Source organism: Arachis duranensis, chromosome 8 (genome assembly GCF_000817695.3).
Source record: "Arachis duranensis cultivar V14167 chromosome 8, aradu.V14167.gnm2.J7QH, whole genome shotgun sequence".
Lineage (NCBI taxonomy): Eukaryota > Viridiplantae > Streptophyta > Magnoliopsida > Fabales > Fabaceae > Arachis > Arachis duranensis.
In genome coordinates this window covers 49,431,604-49,450,616 of record NC_029779.3, presented here as the reverse complement: position 1 = coordinate 49,450,616, position 19,013 = coordinate 49,431,604, and the positions used below count along the sequence as shown (strand labels likewise).

Below are 19,013 nucleotides of genomic sequence, written 5' to 3'. Positions count from 1 at the left end.
TAAATTTTTTTGTTATTTATTAAATTTAAATATAATTTTTCTTAATTGAAATATAAGGTTCTTACTTTTTTAACTTATCTGACATTAATTAAAATTTTACATATTTAATAGATAAGAACATGAATTAATAAGATGTATAAAGAAAAACTAAAAATAGATGAAAAAAAAAAGTGACATGTGAATAGCAAAATTCCTAAAACATTTTTATGAATAGGTCATTATCAAGTGGGGTTGGTTCGGCTATTATTTAATTAATTTCTATTTGAAGTTCTTGTTCTTAAAGATTGGTTGATCTTAAGGCCTACCTAGGGTATAAAGTCCGTTTCTTTTTTGTTGCAACTAAATTCTGCCACATTATTTTTTTCCATCAAATTATATATTATTTGAAGAAAACGAAATTATCTTATATTTATTTTTATAATCAAAATTTATAAGTAATATATAACTAAATCAATTAAAAAAATAATGTTTATTTGATGTGAATAAAAACCTAACATATTGCAGCATATATCGCGGCGGTTAGAAGTGAAACTGCAATAAAGATTTATTAAGGACAATTTTGTTTTGCCTTTGATGCACTTAATAACTTGTTAAGGGTATTTTAGTTTATTATAATAAATAACAGAAAAAAAAAACCATTAAAAAGAAAATCATTCTTTGGAGTTTAGATAACAATAATTTTAATTTAACCATGTTGAATGAAGCCCATAGAAATAAATTTAAAGTAATGACAGAATCCAAATATTTAATTCTCCCTTCGATTAATTGAGAAGTCTTTGAAATACGTCAATAACAAAGTAATTAAAGGAAGTAGTTAAAACATATGATTGACCCAAAAAATAAAATATAAGAAGTCACTTTTTTAGATATAGATAATTTTAGAGTAGTTATATAGGAATTGAGTTGACTACAAAATTGAACAATATTAATACAAAGCTTTTTTATTATTTAATGAACGAATTCGATATATATGTCTATTTGAAAGCTATAAGATTCAAATATTCATTACAAGGAAAATTAAAGCAAGTTAATTAATTAAAATATCGTGTCACAACCACAATTTAGTAAATGTACTAATATAATGTGGTCCTTATTATTATTATTATTTGTTTTTGAAAGTTTGACTTGGCACAAATTAAATTACATGACATGACTAGTAAACTATATTTCTTAGTATGTGAATGTTACACACCAATCCAAAAGATAAAGTTACATAAATGCATACAAAAGTAGGGGCAACAATTTGAGTATATATGGTTAAAATAGATAGCCTAAAAATTAATTTATTTAATTAGGCATAATTAATCATCACTTAATGCACCCAGGGCAGATATAAATAATAATTAATTAGGTACAAGCTGTCTAGTTTTGTGGCTTGTGATTTGCATAGTTGTGTTTATGACAAGGATGCATTGGAATATTGGATCTTAGTTCAGTCATTTGCTTAGTTTTTTTACTATGATATCTCTAATAATAATCATATTATACTGTCACATACTAATTAATACTATAGCCAGGATGGCAAACCCCATATATAGTGCCGGCAATTTTTCTTTTCCTTTTATGAATTTTTTTTGTTTCGTGTCTTCTCTCTGCGATCTCTTTCGTGCGTTTCCCTCTGCGTACTATTTCGATGTTTTCGTGTGTTTCTCTGTGTGTGCTCTTTCTTCGTTTTTTTTCGATTTCCATTGTTTCTGAAATCAAACTCTGAAATCATTTTGAAATCAAACTCAGATCTGAAATTGTTTTGAAATCAAGTTTTGAAATCGTTTTGAAGATAATGAGTGATTCAACTTCAGATTGTCAGCAGCTGAACCAGAGCAAAGTGGATTTTGGATTTGAATCCAATAAAGTTCTTGAGGTGTGGTTTAATTCCAGTTAATGTTTTTGTTGGTAGTTTATGATTCTGTAGGTGAATAATATTTTATCGTTGATAGTTTGAGTTGAATGTAATGTAAGAGTTTTGCATTAAAAAATATTTTTCTGTATTTGCAGCGAATTTGGGTGTAACAGGAAGATATTTGGGTGTATTCTTTAAGAATTTTTGGTGCATGCGTATTGAAAATTTCTACATAATTCAAAACTCTTCTTCTCCCTCATTCTCATCTTCTGCTACTTCTTCTTCTTTTTCATCATCATCTTTCTTTTTTATTATTCGTCTTTTTTTCTTGTTTTATCTTCTCAAGTTTCTTCTTGTTTTACTCTTTTAATAAGAATAAAAACAAAAAAAATTAAATAAAGAAGAAAAAGAAGAAACACATAATGGTACAAAATTACTTGAAAGATGATGAACTTACATTCATTCAACTAAAAGAAAGAAAGAAATAAGGAAAAAGAAGAAGAAGAAAAAATGCAACATTAGAGAAAATATTTTTCTGCATTTGCAGCAAATTTGAGTGTATTATTTAAGAATTTTTGGTGTATGTGTACTGATAAGTTCTGCATAATTCTTGTTGAGAGGAAAAAATCAAACAAAGAAGAAAAAATACATAATTTTACAAAATCAATAGAAAGAGAAGGAGGGAAAAAAATGCAGCAAGAACAACAGTAATAGAAAAATGACGATGAAAATGAAACACGCAAAAAAAAATAGGAGAAACGCAAAGAAAAAGGAGAAGAAGCAAAAAGAGGAGGAGGAAGAAGAACGCGAAGAAAAAATGGCAGTTGTGATTTTGATCGAGGAAGAAGAAGAAAAGTCGTTCATAATGGTGAGTGAACGCGCTTTAGAAACGTTTAAGTAACGTACGTGTTAACACGCTCGAGTGGGTGAGCGTAATTTCTGTTGAGTTTGGCCCAACTTGTAAGATTTATAAACCAAAAGACTTGTATATATAGCATAACTGTAAATTTTAATTACTAAAAACCAACTTAAAAAAATATTTTAAACATCTTTATGTGAGTGACTTTCTTAATTAATTATCGTATATAAAAATCATATTTAATATCTGAATTATACGATATTACTGTAAATGAACTTGAATATTTAATTATAATAGATTTAATTATTTATTTTAAAAATATATTAAATTAATTTATATATATAATATACATAAATATATAATAATTTTAAACATTATATATAATACAATTGTTTATAAATTTCGAAGCCTTCATAAAAATAATAATAAAATGATTATAAGCCGCCGGCAAAGTTCATTGCATTAACCGTAACACAAAATGTCTTTATGTTATCCTAAGAAGTAATTACAACTGCAACTTATTATTAATTAAGTATTTGATTAGTATAAATTAAATTTAATACTGAATTTGTGCCCCTTTTGCCGGCAACTTAGCACAATGGTTAGCTGTACCTTTTCTATATTTTATCGTTCTCCTTTTTACTCATATATTAGATCCCCTTTGTTGTTACAATATGTAGGATTCATAAAACAGAATATTTATATTATGCAAATTAATTAGATTCAAATTGAAGGGATTGGCGCAATAAATTTATCCCTTTTTTTTTAATTAGAGGAAACATGTGAATGTTCATCATGTGTACAGTGTCACACGTTCAATACCAAAAGTCAATAATGTCTTGGATGGTTATATTGGTAAATAACTTAATAATCAATCAAATTACTAAAATTGGTAATTTTTTTGGTAAAAGATTTTTATTGGTTAATAAGTTATTACTTACACAAGATGTGATTTGAATTCTCATCACATGTTTAAGTAGATAAATAAATTAACCACTCAATCAATTTAAATTTATTAAAATTGGTATATTTTATCAATATTTGGATACATGAATTTGATATAATTTTGAGTTAAATGATAGCTCTTAATAAGTAAAATTTAGAAGCTAAATTCATAAGCTACCGGTTGCTAATTAAATTGAATGATGTATAATATATTAAACTAGTTAATAATTTATTTTTTAATAAACTAAAATAAAATCAGTTTATTATAACAACAATAATAAATTTAATTATTTGTATTATAATTATTAGACCTGATTTGATCCGATCAATTTATACGATCTAAACTGAATTATGTTAAAATTTTTTGATAAAAAGATAATAAATATATCTCTGATTTTACTTTTTAAAAAAACAAAAATAAATCATAATCCAATGGGTTATGTAAATTAGTCGGTTCAACCGGATTTGATAACAATTAGATTTATTGTTATTGTTATAAAAAAATCGATTTTATTCTAATTTGTTAAAAAATTAAAAAATAATTAATTCATTAATACGTCAAATAATAATACAAGTCTTTACAAAAAGACGTTTTACGCGTCTTTATAAAAACATCCTCCAATAATAACATCCGAGATTAAATTTAAAGTGTATAATTGTATAAACATAGAGAGAGAATTAAAGAAACAAATTTTGGTACAAGAAGTTGAAGTTTTGCAGTGGGGTGGATCTATAGTATTGGTGTATATGTTGCTTTTAGAGTACCATATATTCATTCATTCAGAGGGATTCTGACATAGAAATAGAAAACTTGTATCTATCATATTATTCACATATCTTAATAATATCTCAGTGTTTCAATCTCTCTCATTCATTCATTCTGAGAAGCTTCACTTCAGAGGGAAGAGTGTCTCACTTCAAAAGAAAAAATAAAAGTGATGATAGAAATTGACAAATATATCTCGGTAGTGTATGTGTAATCAGTTTACATTTGTTTTATTTGGTATTTATTTATTATAGATACACTAAATAAAATTAAAAAAAATAAGTTTTGACAATTTTTTATTAATATTTTTTTAAAATTTAATTTTGATATGCTGTTAATGTAAAACTGTTTTACACGTACATTCAATCACATAACGACACATTAATAAAAATAACTACTTTTTATATTTACTGTTTGAATAATTATAAAATAAATAATTATAATTATATAATCGTATAAAATATTTTATACTATTTTTTAATTTTTTATTATCAAATATTTTCGTATATATGCTGCTTCCAAGGAAAGTTTTGAATTACACACTACATTATGTGTAATAATGTGGCGTATTTAATTTAAGTGCAAAGATGCGTTTCTTAAGGTTTATGCTAACTCACTACTCACTACTGTCGGTGGAAAAATATGGGGTTTAATTTGCTGCTACATATGTATACACTCATTCATTCAATTCTAGTGTTTCCTCATATATAGTACATCAAAATATCACTCCTTTAATTTGCTTATTATTACGTGTATTGTGTTTGTATATAGTTAATAAAAGAAAATATTATAATTTATATTTAATAATATTTTTATAATAAAAATATAAAGACATTTAATAAAAAAAGATAAATTTTATTTGGTTGTACTCTTGTGTGAGTGGCCGACTCTAAAGTATAGCTCGTTTTCTTGATGCTGGACAAAAAAATAATATGTCGATTTTTTTTAGAAACGGCGGCAGTAGAAGGCCCAAATGTACTTTAACGCTCAAGTTAGTAAAAATAAAAGATAAATCTAAAGTTATTCAAAATGAATAACACACCTGTGACTTAGTGAGTCACTTATATTTATAAAGTTGTTGTGTTAGGATGATTATAAGTATTTTTAAAACTGCTTTGTGGAGCTTTAGCTAATTATCTGGTAACTGTGTTTAAGTGATCTTGTTTAGAGAGATTTGCGGAGAAATTCCTGTGCCGATTTAGGTTGGCACGTAGTTATTTGATTTTATAGGATAAGTCCGTTAAGAGAGTAAACCAGATTTCGATTTATAGTTTTATTTACCTGAACGGAATTATAGTGACCAGATCAGGTTACTTGATTTAGATTTAAGAATTTGTTTATTTGTTTTTTTATTTTAAAATAAATAATATAATATAAAAATCTATTTAAAGAATTAAACAGAAACAAAATTAAGCAAAATATTTTTGTCTTATGATCAAATATGATCAACAATGTTTTATCTACTAAGAAAAACTAATATATATATTATTTTCTTCATACACTGCTTATTAGTTATTACTAAACTATCTTGATAAGAACATAAATGAGTGAATATCTTAAAATATTAGTTTGATGATGTTGTTGTTATTAATAACTGTCACTATATTATACATGTGATATTTTGTGAACAAATTTAAGAATTTGTCCCTTCAAAGCATGAACTGTTATTGATGACATTATTTTTTGTGCTGTGTAAAACACAAGAAGGATTTTTCTAAGTGGCCAATAATAGTAATACAAGTGATGAATTCAATGCACATAATTATTGTCAAACACTTGATTGTTAGTTGATTATGAGTGTTTTTTTTGTTTTTTTTTTTAACCATCAATCACCACTCATTTCTGTTTTCTTCCTTTTCCAATCAGAAGATTCAGTAGTAGCTTTTTGCAGACAGAGGTACCCTGTTGCTATAATTATCAGAAATGGATTAAAAAATAATTAGACAAATGTTAGTTGGAAGATGTAAATAGAGATATTTTAGCCACTTTGCTAAGGTTTCAATTTCTGATTACTCCAGTTTAGATGAGGAGTGACATATCAGTGATTATGAAAATATATTCTTAAATGATTAGAAAGTGTAGCACTTTCTTTTTCTTTGGTGGGTGATTAGATCATAGTATATATACTAATTAATTTAATGTTCCATAAGCTTATAAGCTATATAGCCTTTAATCAACTCATAAATAGTGGTTCTGGCAGTTGGAGCCTTATAGCTCAACCTCTTTTCTAGAAAAAAAAAAAATCAAATGAGTAACTAACTTAAAAAATCATTTTTACAAAAATATTTAACTAAGAAAATAATTTATAAAAAATTAAATATTTATCTAATATACAAAAAAAGTTAGTTTTATTTTATAAGTCTATTTAATCAATTAAATTCTATTTTTTTCATTTTTTGATAATATAAATAATTTAGTAAAAATTAACAGATAATTAATTAAACAGACAGGAATATCATTTCAATTTTCAAGTATATTTTAGACAAAACAAAATTTTCATTTTTTTTTCAGTATTTTAATCAAGTACTCATGAATCAGAAGCCTTCTATGTTGTTTCTTTTTTTTTTTTTCCATATGCATGTTAAATTATAAAATATATGTAGGTAAAAGGTGCATGTGTTATTGCTTCATACCTGATACCAGTAATAATGGTACATATGTTAGGGAGCAAAGTTCTCACCAGAAATGCTTTGAAGATACTCAAAGAGAATAATTAAATATTCATTCAGTTATTTAAGGGCAAAAAGGGAAAAATTTGTTTGTGAAATAAAAATAGAGATATTATTTGTTACTTTCTTCATCTCATATAATAAATATCTCTTTTTTTTATTTGTATCAATTTAACTATTATTTTTTAATTTTAATAACTCACATTAATTAGTTCATGGTTATTATATGCTTCAAATATTTATAAAAAAAAAGAATATCAGTATAAATTGCAATTATAGAAAAAGAAAAATATATTATAATTAATAAGTGTACACAATTAAAAAGAGAGAATTAATTTAAGAAAGGAGTAATATTAACATGTGGGGCAGTTCATATGCACCTGTCACTTAATATGCTAAGAGCTGCCATTATTGCATTTTTACTAAGTGTTAAATGAAGTAAAAAAATGTTATTAATATGCTAATAGTGCCTATGGTTGAACCATGTGAACACAAGAGACAAAATTGGCCAATAAGAATAACTTTGCGGCTAAATGGTTAATTAGTGGATGTGACTTCCTTAAGTCGAAAGCAAAACATCTCAAAGGGAATAAAAGACTCAACAAAAAAGAAAAAGGAAGAGAGAGAGGGGAAAGGGGCTGAAATGAAAAGAATAATTAATTATGATAGTAAAAATAATAATTTTAGACTTATATATGTTGCCCATTTTTTTTCCAGCTACTAGTATCTGTATTCTGTAATTTATTGGATTACAGTTATTAGACTGGAACCCAATTTTTTTGTTAACAAAAAAAAATTTCTAACACTTTAAATCAAGTAAGCTTTTGATCATAAAAACACTTTCAAATATAACCTTAACCAAGTATATAGTTGTCATAGTTTTATTCACCATGTATTTTATTCGTAAAATTAATTCAGAAGCAACTAAATGCTTAGTTAAAACAGACCTCTAAATAAGTAGACTATACTATTTGAATGATAACTCGTTGAAATATTGCATTCCTTTATATCTATCAAAATAAATAAAAGTTTGAGAACAATGCCTTCTAAATTTCCTTTATTTCTCTACCTAGACTGTCTTTTCCATCAGCATCAGACGTAACAAAAATTGGAAAAGATATATGTAAGAGCAAATCACATAACCACAACTCTTGATCTCAGCTAAATATCTAAGTTATAATCATAATTGGCCAAATTTTACACAAGCTAAATTAGTGAAAACCATTAGTATCCTTCACTCTTTTTTACCCCAAAGAAAGAAAACCAATTAAGTAGAAAGAACACATGGAGATGTAACAGCTGGAATTTTCATTAAAGATTGTGGTAAGAGAAAATTACATCATGAGATAAGATAACTCTTGGAAGTTAGAACCGAGATAGTTCTTTTTTCTCAGCTAACTATTATCCCCCTTGAAAATATTCCACCCTAACGAGGAAACTATAATTAAATTAAGGAATATGAAGTTTACAGTTCCTTAAGGACTTAAGAGGGAAAAGAAAAAGAAAAAGAAAAAAAAGAAAGAATAAATGGGACATAACTGGAAAAACCAAATAACCTTCCAAATCAATTTTACAAAGAAGGTTATATTTTCATTCTTATGTCACATATACAAAGGAAAAATTTGAAGTCTCATTACCCAGCAAAAATTGCTAAGCTGACATTTACTTCAAACAAAAGCCTAGGATCAATTCAACCTTTTCTCATGTCTTGCCTTCTTCCATCTCCAAAGATTTCTTCTATCATGTTGCAAGTGGGCAAGAAGTCAATCTTACTTTTAGAGCAAGACAAAAATGCAGGATCCCACACTTTTGCATCGCAAGGCTCCAACACATGGCCATTGCTATAGCCATTACTTGCCACCTCATTATAGTTACCACACCATTGATCACCTTCAGCACTGCTCTTCGCTCTGGTCTCCTGTGAGGACACTATGGCGTCAGAAAAAGTGCATGTTTCATCTTTAACATTTTCATCATCCTTGTGAATAGTCTGATCATGAGGTTGTATTGGAGGACAAAATCGGTTTGGGACAGTGCTTCTCGCCACAGACACAGCATCATATTTAGAATCATCCTCATCATCAATGTTCCTTTTGGTCAAATCTACAGTTCCATTAACAGCACAAATTTCATCTGCAGCAAACTCATCATCATAATCAAGTTGATCATTTTCATGGCAGCTGGTAAAACCAATATCATTCTGATCGACTGGAGAATCTACAACAGAGTCATCCTCATCTTCCTCTCGAGTTGCAATGTCAATGCCATCACTACCTTGCCATTCATCATTATCACTGTCAATGCTCAAGGCGTCGTTTCTGTTCTGCTCTGCCCGCTTTCGAAGCATGAAGACGTTAAAGTAGTAACTAACTATTTCTTTTTTGCTTCGTGAAGGGAGAGCAATGGAGAGATAGTGCCAGAAATTCTTGCCAAGGGAAACTGGATTATTGAAGACAACTTCATGAAATAGGCGTTCTTCTTCTGCACTCCATTTTTCTGCCACACGTTCTCCCATGTCATTGAACCCCAATTCATCAAACTTCTCATGCCCAAACTCTTTCAAAAGTCTTTCTCTTTCTTCTGCTATATGCTGTCTAACACATCTGATGGATCCTCTATCTTCACACCAACAATTGGTTCTGCCCTTTCCAACATCATCATTGTCAGAAGACAACTCCATCTGAGGCATTGGGATTATACATGTCCCCACCAGCCTTTTCTCATCATCTCCAATGGGGAAGCCTAGATTGGAGACATCTTCAGAGGCATTTGGTCTGTCAATAGCAACCGAAGAATCCCAAACTGGAATATCAGCCTGATGGTTAGCTCCCATAGATACAAGTTTGCGAGGAGGATTTTCAATGAGTATGGAATAGATGTCCTCATAGCGAGCCAATGTCCTAAATGGTTTCTCTGGACTGAAATACTCAGGGAAAAGAGCAACATGTACAGATGGTTCTGAATGGAAATACTCAGGAAAAAGAGCAAGATGAACAGGTGACTCTGACTTGACAACTTGTTCAGTAGTGCTACTGGTAGCCCAAGCTACAGGAAAACTAGCTTCAGAGTCCTCAGCCCCTCTAGGGCCTTTACCGATACTTTCACCAGCAAGCTTCTCAATACCTTCATTACTACCTTGCCCACATCCGCCCTCTACAAATGATGAGGTAGACAAGATTAAGATATATTTTATGGAACAAGGAAAATCTCAGACAACAGTACAAGATGATGTCAGAACTGTGGCAGTCCAATTCCCTTCATAAAAGTAACAAAGGAATATCTCCAACATTGTAACATTAAGGTTGACCCCAAAATCAAATACAAAAATACTAACTTAAGCAAACAGCCTACTCCTCAGTAATAAAATAGGTCATATCCAATTAATATGATGCCTCATAGGTAAGTGGTTGAGTACTAGTGCAGAAACCACTAGAATTAGAAGTTCAATTGATCAGAAACTTGAAACTGTTTGAAAAAGCATTGTTTATTATGTCAAATTACAGTTTGTTTCTGAACTTTTTGTCTGGGGTTGAGACTAAATCCCACCTGAAGTTTGAGGCATATGGGTGTGGCAATCATCATCAGGAAAAACAGATTCAGAAAATGAAACAAGCTGATCACTGGGTTCTGCATGTTTCTGGTGTTTGAAGGAAACCTCGAGCATCTCCTCAGCATCAAATGGACGCTTCTGCACCATGATTACCTGAAGAAGAGGAACAAATGAAAAGTAAGGGCAACAGAATTGTTTCACAATAAAACTATTTGAAACTATTAATTGTCATCCAAACAACATTTGCTCAAAGCACTTGAATATTTTGATATGATAGACAGCACATGTCATCATGTCCATATAAAAGTGCTTTCATTTGAAAAAAAAAACCTCAGCTAAGTATTCAATGCAACAATAAATACTACTAGTCTCTCATCAATACAAGTTAACTGACTCCACATTTCAAATTCTACATACATATGGTTAATGTACAAATCATTTTCACATTTTGCTCCTAGAAATTATGCAATAGATGGACACTTCAACTTTATCAACCGTTACTCAAACCAAGAAAAATCATTCACTATTCATCGAAAAGAGCAAGCATGTTTGAATAATAAGTGCAAATCATCAAGCACCTGCCAATTATCCAATAGGCAGACATTTCAACTCAATCAACTGCTAGAAGTTACTGAGAACAATAAAGAGAGCAAGCACCTTTGACTAATAAAAGTCACTACTAAAACAATCTCACTTGCATATGATTACTATACACATTAGGCTTAACTAAATGTGCATAATATCCACTAAATGTGTTTAGATAGGCTAATTATGGTGAAGAAGACTACGCAGTCAAGTAGATGACAAATGTTGACTCATATAGACTCAAGTAGACTGTCTTCAATTCAAATGGAGAACAAACCAAAAGGAACTTCAGACCACTTTTACTCATACAGTATTTAATATCAACATTCCCTAACATTAATATCATCATAAAAAGCTAGTGGGCCCAATCACTCATGCACCCTTCAATGAATAAACAGAGCCCAGAGAAATTTTCATTGGGAATAAACAAACTAAAAAAGAAAAAAAAAGACGATAAAATATAGCAAAAGAAAAATGCAATATAATTGTCATTTTGTAAATAATAGTAATATAATAGTTATTATACCTTAAAACACTGTCGTACAAATATATGGCAGACTGCTGAATCAGGCAATAATAGCTCTAATTGGGAGTAATCAAACAGGGAAACCTTAATTGATCAAAGGAATTGATCCTTCCCACCAAGAATTTCAAGGAAACAAGAAAAGCCCCAAATTTTGGAAACCCTAACCCTAGATAATTCAATTTCCAACCAGAACGAAAGGAAAACGTATAATCGACGGACAATTATTACGATTCGGGTCGAATCAGGTCACGCGACGCGAGATCTAACAACGCAAACAAGGTAATTGAAGGAACGAACAAAAATCAAATACACGTTGACCAAAAATAATTTACAAAATCGGAGAAAACAAAACGAGGAGAACAAGACCAGGAACCTAACAAAGAAAAGAATCGATAATTTTTTCAGATCCCGAATTGGGAAAAATAGATCAAGAATATTGGGCGACGGAAACCCTAAAATCAGACAACGAACACCGATAAGGCCAAAATTGGGATCGATCGATGCAGAAGAACGAGATCTAGAAGAAGGCAGCGACGATTCGACGATTCCAGAAAAAGTGAAGGCCGAATCGAGAGAGGGAGGAAAAGGGGATCGAGATTGGAAAACGCGGCTAAAACGAAAAAGGGGCGAAAGCTAGGGGAGTGCGAGGACGAGAGAGTGCGGTATATATGGGACAGTGTAGGAACGAGGTTGAGGCAAGATTCTGAGTCATAATTGTAAATTGTAATTGCCGAAGGTAGTTCTGCCACGTGGCTTCGTACAAGTGGGTGGTTTTTCTTGCCTTCTGTTTTTGACTTCTAACCTTTTTGGGCCAACGTGATTTTTATTTGTTTGGTGTGAGAATCTGGGGATAATAATAAATTAATAACCAATAATAATTGTCTTTCTTCTTTTATTTAGGCTTTTTTATTTTGAGTTTAGTTTTGATTTATCATATAATTGTCTAATGTCTAATTATATTAATTTTCTTAATTATTATTTACATAATCAACTTATTAGTGGAGGGTTTCGTTTGTGATTGTTCTTGTTTTGTTCAAAAAATATTAATACACTTTTGGTGACAGAAAAAATGTTTACATTTTGCAATACTATAAATTTAATTTTTTATATTGATATTGTAAAATAATTTTATACATACATTTAAGTACGTAATATTATATTAATAAAGTAACTATCTTTTACATTGATTGCTTAAATATATTTATCTAAATGAATAAATGTGAATGAATGATTGTATAAAATATACTATCAGTGCTTTAAAATTAATCTCTTCTTTTATATCATGTTAGGATTTTTTCCTCAAAAATACTCTTAAGCATATTTAAGGTTTTGATTTAATTTTGAGTCACTCTCAATATAAAATAATTTTATACGTACATTCAATTACGTAATAACATATTAACAAAAATAATTATTATTTATATTGATAGCATGAATGATTATATAAAAGAATGAACGTAACTGAAGACCGAATGAGTTTACACTATTATTGTACCAAAATAAAACTCTTAAAGTTTTATTAGTATCACAATTTTCCTTTTGAGCTTAACGCTTCAACAATTACATAATATTTTTTTGGTTTATTAGAATTTGATAGATTTAATATCTTAGTTCTTCATATTTATAATTGATGAAATCATGTGTACTAAATGAAGTTATGATAAAGTTTTGCAATATTGATATTGAATATAACTTTGTTATAGCTTTGAATACAACATTGTTATGTCATGTGGTGAACTAAAAACATATTTAGAGTGTCTTTGGACGAAGGAATTTTAGAAGGGAATGTGATTTTGTAAGATAATTAAAATTCTTTTTGTTAACATAATTTGTTTAGATATTTATAGAAATCATTTTCAAAATCTCTTTTAATAAGATGAAAATTTTAAATTCCCTCCATCACAAAAGGAAAATATAAATATATCTTTTATTTTCTTTTATTGTATGCAAACTAAATTTTAAAATGAATGAAATTAAATTGATTCAATTTATTTACTTTGTATATTAAATTAATTTAATCGTAGTCACTTTTGAATTTGTGGTAAATCAATTATAATTTTGCTTCAAATTTCGCCAAACAAAATGATAGTTCCACTTTTGCTGATATAAACTGAACCTTTGGACTTAGGTTGGTCACTATCAATAAAACCTGGTTTGTACCATTCAGTCTTTTCACATGGTCCACCTGTTTTTGGTTTTGGGTTGTCTATATAGACTTTCTCCTTAATTAGATTGTGAGAGGTACCATGTTAAAAAGGGACCCCAAAAAAAAAAAGCCTTGAAAATTATTCATTCCTGGCAGTAAGATAATTTTGTGATGATAAAAATCTCATCTTTCAGAAAAACAACCCTCTAACTTGTACTAATGTTTCTTCATATAAACATTAGCTTCCATCTAAGCTTAGAATGAAACAAAGCACTGGATAAGATTTTTTCATTCTTTATCACCTGAAATAATATTAAGGGGCAAAGAATGCCATTGCAGCCCTTAAATATTACACATCCAAAGCAATGTTAATTTACATCTGCCAAGAGACATATATAATCCCTTTTCATCATCAACAAAATGGTTTCAAATAATCCCATATATGAAAATCTATAGATGAGTGCTGGATAATGGCTCCATTTACAAGCCAGCAATGCATATTTGCATCAAAATTTGGGTAAGGAGAAACAAAAATAGGGATCATATACAATGTAACAGAGGGATCAGATACCCTTTCTTCCATGCTACATAAAAAGTTTCATCCAAAATGTATGTCTATGTATAGTTCCATTGCAAGTGGTGTCATTATCTAGCATAGGATGATTTTAATGATCAACACCCTCATCAAGGCCTTTGGAACTAATCATCACGTTTGCATCAATTTGTTTGTCAAACTTCTTTCTCCTTCTGGCTTCGAATTCTTGGAATCCATCCATCTAGAATATTCATCAATGGTTCAAATTTACATTTAAATTGAACATTTATATTGACTTAATAGATGAAATACAGATGGGAAAGCAGAAGGTAAAACAAGAAGCAAAAGGAAACGTACCTGCTGAAATTGATCCATTGATATTGGATTGCCATGCAGTGATAAGTTCTGAAGAGCTTTACAGTCTTTCAATAAATTCGGCGGTATCTGTTTAGAAGTAAAGCAAAGAAAATCATCAAGACCTTTGCAATCACAGGAAATCAGTGTTGACCTTGAACAATTTGATATGTCAGTGTTGAACAGTAACATATAATGCAAGTAAAGAACATATAAGCAGACCAAAGCTTCGTATTTTGATTAGAGTATGCAGCTAATCTATGGTTTTACATTACAATCAGAAGTTTATCATAAATTGATAATTGAAATTTGGTGCCCATACACACAAAATAAATAACCCAGAGAGAATATGATATCATTCAATCAAGTTCAGCATTGCATCAGTAAAATTCTTCTTCTTCACATCACAAAATAATACCTGGTTCACATTATTGTTATCTAGGGAAAGTGATTTCAAGTGAGAGAGATTGCATACTGAAGCAGGAAGCTCTTCAATTTGATTATCTGAAATGTTCAAAATTAGCCAAGTCATTACAATATGAAGCCATTTAACAAAAAAAGCTGATGATGTTAACTGTTCCAAAAATCCAGATTAAATTATCATAGAAATTGTCCATCCCTAGAGAAGTCTTACAGTATATATATATCACAGTCATTCTTCATCTGAAATTTTGACACTATCTTTAAGATTATAAATATAACAATAAACTAAACTCAATTTAGTCAGGTCAGCAATCTTCCAAACCCAGTGAAATAAGACCAACACATTGATAAAATAACTCTTTGATCTCTTTGCATGACTGGCAAGGAAAAAATGGATGCGATGGGAAATACATGCAAAATCATGCATTATCATCCTCATCCAATGCATACACAAAGAAGTCAAGTCAAGTAGATACAAACCATTAGCTTGTATTTCTTCCAAAGAGTAGCAACTACCAACGGATTCTGGTAGAGACTGTAACTTGTTATTTGACACATTTAAAATCAACAGCTGCATTATCAAACATGCATGAAACTCTAAAGTTAAAAAATGGTACACATTTTATATCAAAATATCCTAAAATGTCAAAGAAAACACGATAACAGCAATTTCAACTAATTTATTATGAATACATCCTTATGATCCAAGTGCCATAGGCGTTTACAGCATAATATAATATCGAATGTAACAAAATAGCAAATATTAAAAAGAAATTAAGTCTATATCCAGAGAATCATGTACAGTTAGATGGAAAAAAGCTATAAGAATGACATAACACAATCTAAAATGTCTTACAGTGTAACTAACTTTGCATCATAGCTAATGTGTCCATGACATGGAGAAAAGTTACCAATTCAAAATGTCTATTAATAATAGGGTAATCCCAAACCATTCAACATCCCTTGATTATGCAGTGGTAACAAGCATATCCACATAAAGATGCATCGTGAATGGAAACTCCAAATCTGAGAAGGAATAGAACAGTGAGATGGTATTTAGGTTCCATTAGGTATGATCACTTACATTTCTTAAACTGCCAATAGTTGCTGGCAAGGATGTTAACAAATTTCCAGAGATGGATAAGCGTTCAAGCCTTACCAACTGGCCCACTGGAAAAAGAATACACTGTCAGCTATAAATAAAATCTCAAAGAAAATGTTCCTTGAAATACATGTCATGGAAGAAAATAAGGCAAAATCATTTCTTTAAGAAAGTTATCTTATTGAATTAAAAAAGAGAATTACATTCATCAGGCAAGGAAGAAATTTGATTTCCATCAAGGTTCATGAGTTTTAGAGATTGGAGTTTCCCCAAATTCACTGGCAGTCTCTCAATTACATTCTCCGCCAATATCTGTGATGTTAGCCAACTTGATTATATAGCAGCTTTTGCAATCAATCTTTAATAATACCATACGCCTAGGTTTGTTGAAAAATTTAAAACAACCACTGTTAAAACACCAACAAGGAAGAAAAGAAAACAGAAGAGTTTAAACAAACTCAAAACTGACAAATTCTATCCTAATCTATAAGTAGACACTTCTAAAGGAACAACCGAACAACAAAAATTTGATAGAGTTTGCAGCAGCAAGGAAGCCTGCCAAACCTCAATCGGTTATGTGGCTCCTTGAAATTTTTTACAGGATTTAGAACTTCTTGTTCATCCCTTCTATTGAACGATGAAAAGACCAATGTCGATGTAAACAAGGAGGATTTGAATGCACATTGAGAAATTATTTGTCTTCCTAACTCACTAGCCTCACCTTTTTGAGAGAGAGAATTATCGTTTTTTCAAGCTATGCAACTTCAAGAAACAAGTAAACAACTGAACTCAAGTCAATGACAACTGGCTGGAATACTAATATTCACAAAAGGTGGTTACTTAGTATCAACATCCAAATCTATTGCATCCTATTTAATTTACAGCTCTACTGCTCTTTCATATTTCAACACAAATATATAATCCATAATCACATTTCCCAGTTGAAAAAGATTGTTCATGATAAGTTTCAAAGCTTCAGGCATAGAGTGAAATTCTTGTTTCTTACCAGGCGCTGCATATTAATTAATTTGCTTATTTCCATGGGAATGTCAACTGCAATGAAGGAAAATAATAGTGGAAGAAAATTTTCAGCAAAGTCAAAAAGATAAAGTATATTTTAGATCAAGCGCTTCTTAATCAGAATGTGATGAGAAAGAAAATCGGAAGAAAGAGCACACACCTATTCGATTATGTGTTAAGTCAAGTGTGCGCACACTTCTGTCTAGATCAAGGATTTCGTCAGGAAACGTCTGTTTAGCACGAGAGCCAAAAGGTCCAAGGTAAGTGCGTATCATAAAAGCAAACAGTTATATATGTTAAGAGAATCATTTTTCTTTGGTCATCTTCCCTCTCAAAATACATCTCAGTTAGGAACATCAGAAGGGGCCACTAAACTTGACAACATATCAATTAACACTAGAGGACGATATCATATTTTTTTCCCTTTTGCTCTAGAACAATACACCTTTATGTTTTGACCCACAATTCAGTGAACAAGAAATATCCTATCCCATGCATCAATCACCTCAATGTAGAACTGTTCATTGTATGCAACAGCTATAAATCTATAATTCTTGTTATTTGTACTCACTAATCATCAGAAACCACATAAAAGTCAGTCTCCTGTGCATTCCATCCGATGTTGGAGGGAAGCGAGTCAGTTCAGTATCCAAAACAAAGTGAGTACAGAAACCATTTCTCAGTTAATAAATTTTGAATTCAAGTTGTGTAACACAACAAAGAAATAATTATACAAAAGAAAAAAAAAAGACTAAACCCTTTAATTGATCACAAATTCAATGCCAACCACTGAATTGATCCCTATTCAGAGTTTACAAAACATATTCTTCATAATCATATCAGTACTTAACTTCGGGATCAATACAACAAATTACAGTCAGCAACCTCGCACTTTTTTTTTTAAATCCTCTAAATTAACTCAACAAAGCACCAATTTAAGATTTCAGTGAAATCAAAATCGAAGAGTTAAAAAGAAAAAAAGAAAAGAAAAACAGTTACCTTCAATTTGGAGTCGCGGAGAGCAACAATGCCGGTGGATCGCCACCGCGCAGCTCTGGTGGCTTTGGTGTCAGCATTTTTGCTCTGTATACACCCCATTCCACAATTCCCCAAAAAAAATCTCTTTTTTTTGTCGTGCTGGGTTTTGGAGGTGCGAAGTGAAACGGTTAGGTTATTTACGACACAAATTCAAATAGAAATCAAGTGAGGCTCAGAAATTGATTTGACAAAGAAGACAGAGTAGGAAGAAGAAGAAGAAGAAAAGAGATTCAATAGTCAGAACCAAAAAGCGCGTTTTCTTTTTTATTATCACCTTTTTTTTATTTAATTTAATTAATTAACTAATTTTCTGATAATAACAATTTAGCACGTTGTATTGTATAGTTGTTGTGGTTTGGTTTGGTTGGTTATTACAGTTGTGTTAGCTGTTGACAGAGGGGCACTTTCGTAAATGGCAACTGCCACTTCTACAAAACAATTATTACATAGTATGAAATAAAATAAGTGTACACAAAAAAATCAATTACTAAACACGTTACTTATATAAATATAAAAATATTATATGTATACAAAAAAATATATACATTTATACATTTTGATTTTTTTTAATTTAATAATTAATTATCAAAATAATTAAACTTGTAATAAATAATCAAATTATTTATAATAATATAATAAAAAAAATTAAAATACC

At 29.9% G+C, this 19,013-nt stretch overlaps 2 protein-coding genes across 2 annotated transcripts; both read right to left on the bottom strand.

The window, feature by feature from the left end:
- Positions 1–8,366: 8,366 nt before the first annotated feature.
- On the bottom strand, positions 8,367–12,374 carry LOC107463547 (uncharacterized). Its single transcript, XM_016082353.3, has 3 exons — positions 11,741–12,374; positions 10,626–10,782; positions 8,367–10,232 (listed from the first exon to the last, which is right to left on the bottom strand). The coding sequence occupies exons 2-3, from the start codon at positions 10,774–10,776 to the stop codon at positions 8,770–8,772; spliced, it is 1,614 nt and encodes a 537-aa protein (XP_015937839.1). The 5' UTR covers positions 10,777–10,782; positions 11,741–12,374; the 3' UTR covers positions 8,367–8,769.
- Positions 12,375–14,139: 1,765 nt separating this feature from the next.
- On the bottom strand, positions 14,140–18,596 carry LOC107463619 (plant intracellular Ras-group-related LRR protein 7). Its single transcript, XM_016082446.3, has 9 exons — positions 18,320–18,596; positions 17,481–17,550; positions 17,307–17,353; positions 16,504–16,612; positions 16,283–16,368; positions 15,679–15,769; positions 15,194–15,279; positions 14,779–14,865; positions 14,140–14,662 (listed from the first exon to the last, which is right to left on the bottom strand). Exons 1-9 carry the CDS (start codon positions 18,416–18,418, stop codon positions 14,552–14,554), a joined length of 786 nt encoding a protein of 261 aa, XP_015937932.1. The 5' UTR covers positions 18,419–18,596; the 3' UTR covers positions 14,140–14,551.
- Positions 18,597–19,013: the final 417 nt, after the last annotated feature.

Bases quoted from the DNA above. Each gene is read 5' to 3' on its own strand.
- LOC107463547 (XM_016082353.3), bottom strand. From the start codon at position 10,776: ATGGTGCAGAAGCGTCCATTTGATGCTGAGGAGATGCTCGAGGTTTCC. The intron at 10,233-10,625 runs GTGGGATTTAGT...CATCATTTGTAG, and splicing joins CCATATGCCTCAAACTTCAG to AGGGCGGATGTGGGCAAGGT.
- LOC107463619 (XM_016082446.3), bottom strand. From the start codon at position 18,418: ATGGGGTGTATACAGAGCAAAAATGCTGACACCAAAGCCACCAGAGCT. The intron at 17,551-18,319 runs GTAACTGTTTTT...CGTGCTAAACAG, and splicing joins TCCGCGACTCCAAATTGAAG to ACGTTTCCTGACGAAATCCT. The intron at 15,770-16,282 runs GTAAGTGATCAT...TTGATAATGCAG, and splicing joins CTATTGGCAGTTTAAGAAAT to CTGTTGATTTTAAATGTGTC.